Raw genomic sequence first — 7,607 nt, forward strand, 5'->3', positions numbered from 1 at the left:
TGTAATAAGTAAGAAACGTGTTAGAGGCCGGGATGAAAGGAAAGTGAAAAAGATAGGCTTTGGACGACAGAGCAAAAAGTAGTAAGATTGGAACTGGGAAACAGGAACGTGGAGATGTAACAACAATAGGTTCTGATGCAAATGGTAAATGGAGGAGTGAGTGAGTGAAAGAGGAACTGATCTGAGTTGGGAATGAGAGCAGAAGGAGATTGATGAAGAAGGTGGAACAATGGCCTGGAGGAATTTAAGAATAAGATATTTAAATCTGATATGCTAGAAGAACAAGAGTCATTGAAGACCCTGGTCATGGATATGTGTGCAAGAAGAGCAGCGTTCTGTATATAAGGTATATAGCTATGGAGGCACTGGAGAAATTAACATTTTGTGTGAATATGCATTAATATTTGGAACCTTGAGAAATGTAGGCAGAATCTAATTAGAGCTGCCATTCTGAAGAGGTGGCTGATTTCAGCAAATACAGGCAATGCAACACAGAAACATATCTGCTTCTTGTACCCATCTTACAAAACAAGTGCAAATACTGTTCAGGTTCAAAATTGCTGTTTTCACTTCAACTGATGTGCAACTAAATTGAATGCAAAGATTCCCTCTGGTCATTACTTAATTACTGGAACCAGGGATCAGATGTTAAGCATTGCATGAAAACATGAAGACTGCAAAAAGCTGCTGGAAAAAGATGAACAAAATTGTTTCTTGGGATTGTTTAATTATCATGCGAAAGTTGACAACATTCTAAGAAAAAACCTGTTAGTGCAAATTTATTCCCAAAACTCTTCTGTAAATAAAATACACAACAGAAATGAATGAATAAATCTCACTGTTGGAAGATATATAGTTAATTCTGAATTATATCAGTTCCTTTGGTCAGAGATGACACTGCCATATTCCCACTAAGCTAAGTAAGTAAGAACTGGCAATAAGATGTCTGTTCAAACAAACAAGAGGGCTCCTCAAATTCCATATTCCTAGCTTTCCTGATTGCAAATACTCACCTGCCATTCTTTGTCCTGTGAAGAAGCAAGTTACTCATTCTGCTTCTGCTTCTTAGAGTAACAATAAATGTTTTATAAAAATTACATTGACAATTATATAAAATATTACATTAACTAATTTTACTGTTCAGGAACACAGTGCAGGAACTGAAATTGTAGGTGAAATTGTGCGTTTGTTTAACAGTCAAGAACATCCTGGTGATAGTGTTGACTAGGAAAGACCTCACCAGACTGTTCCCAGTGATGTTATATTCCTGCATTAGACATGTGTTATGGGATCCTAATGAACCAAATATGCTTCAAATAAGGTTCTCTCCAATCAGCAACTGCTCATTATTATCTTTTTCAGTTGAACTATCTGGGAAAAGAATCTGTTCCTAAAGTTTCATCATGATGTTTTCTAAATCTGGGCTTGTCTATTCTCTTGGACTGGTATACACCATAGTTCAAGTGTTATTTGAATTAAAATTCATACTGAATTCAATACCATCAATATTGTCCATTAGTCAATTGTCCATTAAACTGATTAGGTCACTCACAGGCAAATATATTGATAAGGTCACTCAGAGACAACTCCAGCCTGAGCCCATGACATGACGTGGGGTCTGGTGAGAAGTGTTCCTTGTCACAATGTATCACTGCCATTTCAGGCACATTGCAATATGTGTGCAGTCAGTTATCAAAACAAGTACAATTTTTCACTTCACTGATAAGAAACAGACACAATAGGAATATAATTAGAAATTAAAATATAATAGCAGCATTAAATAAAAACCAAGGCACAAACCAGAAATAAGAAAGCAAGTTGAGGAATGATGTCAGGAAACATTTCCTCACAAAGAGGGATTAATATCGGAAAAGATTCTCATAGGATTTCTTAAGGTAGGAACTCAGGAATTATTCAGCAAGCAGTTAGATGCTGCAATATCACAGCAGGGGCCACTGTCTTTTCTCTAAAATATGAGGTTGGCAATATTTTGTAAAACCTAGCCTCAGCTAACACCATGTGATAAAGTAGGTTCCATGTGGACAAATCTTATTCCACAGGTAACTCTCTCCAATTGCAGTTAGTGCTAAAAGACATGAATCTTATCAATGTTGGGACACTGCTTGTCTATATTCATAGGGAGTGATTAACAACCACATTGGATTGACACAACAACGTCTGCTCCTGTAACTGCAGTCCACAAGCTTTTGGTCCTGTTAACTCACACCACAGCTATCTTCTCAAATAGTACCAAGCAGTTCAACAAAACAGAATATATCAATGTGCCAAAAGGATGATGAAATTATATTCAGTTATAGTTCCAACATTGTATACAGCTTGGCAATATTCCCCAAACAATCTGCAAATGTAAACTGTTCCAAAGGTAACTGCATTCTACACGGTAAATGATTGATTCAAGTTTGAGAAAACAGTTCCCCTTCAGTGCTCACATTGCTCTGGGCTGCAATGCGAGGCGGCGCAGCAACCCTACAAATTAGGGAAAGAAAGGGGGGGGGCGGGATTCGGGGGAGAATTATCTGCCAGTGACTTTCTTGTGTACCCTTGTGGCTCCTGTGGGACTAGGGAAACTTGGGAACGGGTCTCAGGAACGTGTGTAAGCAACAGTCAAAATGCATCGCATCACGTTCCTATAGTGCAGTTACATTCGATTGAAGAATGTAAAAACAAACAGCAAAACCCTTCCTCCGGGTTATTGCTTTGAAAACAGCACATCAATCTCTCCAGCGAATCCGGGAGAAGGGGGTTTAATGTGAGATAAACAGGAAAGCGACAGGTTCCAGCCCTGGCCAGGAACTACCTCGCTGTTCGAGGCCGCCAGAGTCTGGCGCAGTGGCCATCTCGGAAGGTGCAAAACGGGCCAATGCATTGGCTCCAGAACAGTCCCACAATTCGACAGAACAGCCTCCGCTTCCCAGCCTCATTCATTCCTTATCAGACAGCGCCCACCACCGGCTAACACCGGGCACCGGCTCTGTCTGAGACAACCGAGAGACTCCAGAGAGACCTCCTGCCTCACCTTGTCCAGGGAGACCCGCATCTCTTAGAGCGCGAGTAACTTACAGCTGAGGGCAACTGGGGGGCCTGGGGTGAGAGTGGGAACCTGGGGCAGAAGGGTGAGCGGTATTTTGAGCTTAGTTTCATTGTTCACGTTGCTCTTACCTTCCTGAACCGTCTGAAAAGGATTATTCGCCTCAACAAATTTGATGGAGTATGTTATTTTTTCGCTTTGTAAAATGTCGTCATTGAGACTGAGGTCAGAGACTGCCAGTTGGAAAACTTCATCATCCTTAGCTGCACTTTCCTCAAAGATTGCTCCTGCGGGAGAGAAAGGGGGGAAGCTGAAACCACAGAGTCCTATTTACTGCAAGCCTTTGTTCCATGGGAATTAACAGGTGAACTGAAAAATGCAGACATGATTAAAGCCAGGCGTTAGTATCCCCGACCCTGAACCAGTAAAGGCGAATCATTTCAGCACCAGGGAGCTGTCCACTCCTGAGCCTGAAACAACCTGAGCATTGGGTACTCAGAGACAACAGGAAACAATTCACATTGTCACAGTCAGCACAGCAACAGCTGCCCGTTAGTTCACCTTCATTGTCAGTGTAACCAGTGAAATAGATCCTGAAACCCGTGCCCCGGGGAGAGATTATTGTCACCAACTTTGAGAGGGGCAGAACACATGGCCCAGGGTTAATGACGTTGTGGAGATGAGCCACACTTTTTTCCGGTTTAGCCTCACTGAGAATCCTCACCGATACAGGATTAGCGCTTCTCAGTAACTCTCTGACATCAACATATTTATTGGACGAATAGAACAGTGTCCCCGCGATTTAACTTTTTTCTTCCAAACAAAAAGGTATTACAAAGAATTACAGAGCAGCTGTTCACATGGCGGCCTTTTCCACAATAATTGGTTTCTCCGGACGGTGTGAAGCCCGGGTCTGTGTAGATACAGCACCCTCCCCACACCCTCCCCCACCCTCCCCACACCCTCCCCCACCCCCCACCCTCCCCACCCTCCCCCCACCCTCCCCCCACCCTCCCCCACCCTCCCCACACCCTCTCCCCCCACCCTCCCCCACCCTTCCCCCACCCTCCCCCCACCCTCCCCCCACCCTCCCCACACTCTCCCCCCACCCTGCCCACACCCTTCCCACACCCTCCCCCCACCCTCCCCACATGGCAGGGTACTGCACAAAGCCGGCCCGGGGAGTTTTATCCCTCACTCCGTGAGTGCTCTATAATGTCAGAGGCTGCAGACCGAGGTCCTGGACAGTCCCGGTCTGTGTAAGACTCAATCACAGAACAGCTACATGACAGGAGGCGGTCAGTCGGCCCGTCACATCTGCTGGCCTTCTGAAGGGGCAATTCAGCCAGTACACTCTCCCAATGCGCTGCACATCTCACTCTTACAGATCATGTTCCCAGTCAAAGGCATTGACATTGTAAATGGGGAAACGGTGATCCGATCTGTTCGGTGTCATAATGAGGCGCGCTCACTGGGTCAGGGGCCGCAGGGAATGGGCTGTTGGACTCAGCGCTGAGAGAGGGTGGGTGGGTGTCTATTCGCAGCTGGAGGCAAGGCTCTGGGTCCCGGGCACACTGCGATGGCCCGCTGCTTGTTTGTATATATCTCTGTCTCTGTGTGTCTCTGTGTCTGTGTGTATCCGTGTGTGTCTGTGTCTGTCTGTGTATGTCTGTATGTGTGTCAGTCTGTCTGTATATATATATATCTGCGTATGTGTCTGTGTGTTTGTGTGTGTCTGTGTATCTGTCTGTGCCTCTCTGTGTGTCTGTCCATCTGTCTGTGTGTATATATATCTGTGTGTGTGTCTGTGTCTGTTTGTGCCTATGTGTGTTTCTGTGAATGTGTCTGTGTGTGCGTGTCTCTGTGTGACTGTGTCTTTGTGTGTGTGTGTGTGTGTGTGTGGGTTCATGTGTGTATCTCTGTACATGTGTGTGGGGGTCCATGTGTATGTCTCTGTGTGATAGTGTGTCTCTGTGTGTTTGTGTGTGTCTCTGTATGTTTGAGTGTGTGGGTCTCTGTGTGTGCACGTGTGTCGGCCTATGTGTGTCTCTATGTTTGTGTATTTGGGTCTGTGTGTGGGGCTGTGTGTGTGTCCATGTGTGGAGGGGTCTGCGTGCATCTCTGTATCTCTGTGTTTGTGTGTGGGTCTGTATGCGTCTCTGTGTACGGGTCTGTATGTGCATGTCTGTATGATTGTGTGTGTGGATCTGTGTTTGTGTGGGGGGGTCTGTGTGTGTATGTGTGGGTGCACCTGTGTGTGGGGGGCGTCTGTGTGGGTGTCTCTGTGTGTATGTGCGTGTCTGTGTGTGTACCTGTGTGTGTGTCTCTGTGTGTCTCTGTGCGCCTGTGTGTGTCTGTTTGTCTGTATGTGTCTCTGTGTGTGGGTCTGTGTGTATGTCTGTGCATTTGTGAGTGTCTCTGTATGTCTGTGTGTGTCTCTGTGTGTCTGTGTGTGTGCCTGTGTGTGTCTGTGTGTGTGCGCCTCTGTGTCTGTGTGTGTGTCTGTGTGTGTCTCTGTATGTGTGTCTGTGTGTCTCTGTATGTCGGTGTGTGTGTGTGTGTCTGTGTGTCTGTGTGTGTGCTTGTGTCTCTGTGTCTATGACTCTGTGTGTGTGTCTGTGTGTGTCTGTGTCTCTGTGTCTGTGTCTGTGTGTGTGTCTGTGTGTCTGTGTGAGTGTGTCTGTGTCTGTGTGTGTGTCTGAGTCTGTGTCTGTGTGTGTCTGTGTCTGTGTGTGTGTGTGTGTCTGTGTCTGTGTGTGTGTGTGTCTGTGTGTGTGTGTGTGTTTCAGGATCATTAAAGCTCGGCACTCTCGGTCAGTCTTTCTGTTGCAGAAGCAGCAGGAGTGGAGCGGGGCCTCCTGTGCCTGAGGCTGGTCACTGCCGCTGCTGCAGGATTTCTGCTCCGTCTAAACTATCAGCACAGAGCTGGTTCTGCCTGCGGCTCCTGCTGTGCATACACTTTCATACACACACACTCACATACACTACACACTCACACACACACATACACTCACACACACATACACTGTCACACACACTCACACACACATACACTGTCACACACACTCACACACCCAGACACACATACACTCACACACACATACACTCACACACACATACACACTCACACACACTCACACACCCACACACACATACACTCACACACACACATACACTCACACACACACACACACACACACTCACACACACTCTCACACACACACACACTGTCACACACACTCACACACCCAGACACACATACACTCACACACACATACACTCACACACATATACTCTGTCACACACACTCACACACACTCTCACACACACATACACTGTCACAGACACACACTCACACACTCACACATATACACTCACACACACTCACATTCACTCACACACACATGCACACACACATGCACTCACACACACACTCACATACACTCTCGCACACACTCACATTGTCACATACACTCACATACAGTCTCTCACACAAACATACACTCACACACGCATATACTCACACACATACTCACATACACTCTTACACGCATACACTCACACACACTCACATACACACACATACACTCACACACACACTCACACACATACACTCACACACACACTCACATACACATACACACACATACACTCTCACACACATTCACATACACTCACACACTCTCACACACACACATACACTCACATACACTCACACACACACATACACTCATACACACTTACACTCACATACACTCACTCACACACACACATACACTCACACACATACACTCACACTCTCACACTGTCACACACACTCACACAAACATACTCACACACACATACGCTCACACACATACACGCACACACATACATGCACACAATCACATACACTCACTCACACATACACTCTCACATACATACACTGTCACACACACTCACTCACACACATACACTCACACACACTCACATACACTCTCAGAAACACACACACATACACTCACACACTCACATACACTCATTCACACATACACACACATACATACACACACATACACTGTCACAGGCACACACACTCACTCACACACATACACTCACACACTCACACACACATACACACATACACTCACACACATACACTCTCACAGACACACACACTTATAGACACACTCACCCACACTCACACACACACTGTCACAGACACACACACATACACACACTCTCACAGACACACACATACATACACTCTCAGTCACACACATGCATTCACTCTCACAGCCACACACACATACATACACTTTCACAGACACACACACACATACACTCTCACAGACACACACACTCAGATACACTCTCACTCAGACACACACTCACATAGGCAGACACACACAGAGTCACAAATACACATATACACACTCACTCAGATACACACTCAGACACACTCTCTCACACTCACACCTGCTGGCGGGCTCTGACTGGGAGGTAGAAAGTTTCTGGGGGTTTTGCCGGCGGTACCCAGGCAGAAAGGCGGTTCCCCCCACCCTTCCCATCCCACACC

At 46.0% G+C, this 7,607-nt stretch overlaps 1 protein-coding gene across 1 annotated transcript in view; it reads right to left on the reverse strand.

Annotated features, from left to right (window-relative positions):
- LOC132834997 (glutamate receptor ionotropic, delta-1-like) overlaps positions 1-7,607 on the reverse strand; it is an 831,861-nt gene that overhangs the window by 823,953 nt on the left and 301 nt on the right. The window contains exon 2 of the mRNA XM_060854217.1: positions 3,181-3,336. Within this exon, the coding sequence (XP_060710200.1) occupies positions 3,181-3,336 (156 nt within the window). The remainder of the gene's footprint in view (positions 1-3,180; positions 3,337-7,607) is intronic.

Source organism: Hemiscyllium ocellatum, chromosome 43 (assembly GCF_020745735.1).
Source record: "Hemiscyllium ocellatum isolate sHemOce1 chromosome 43, sHemOce1.pat.X.cur, whole genome shotgun sequence".
Taxonomy (NCBI): Eukaryota; Metazoa; Chordata; class Chondrichthyes; order Orectolobiformes; family Hemiscylliidae; genus Hemiscyllium; species Hemiscyllium ocellatum.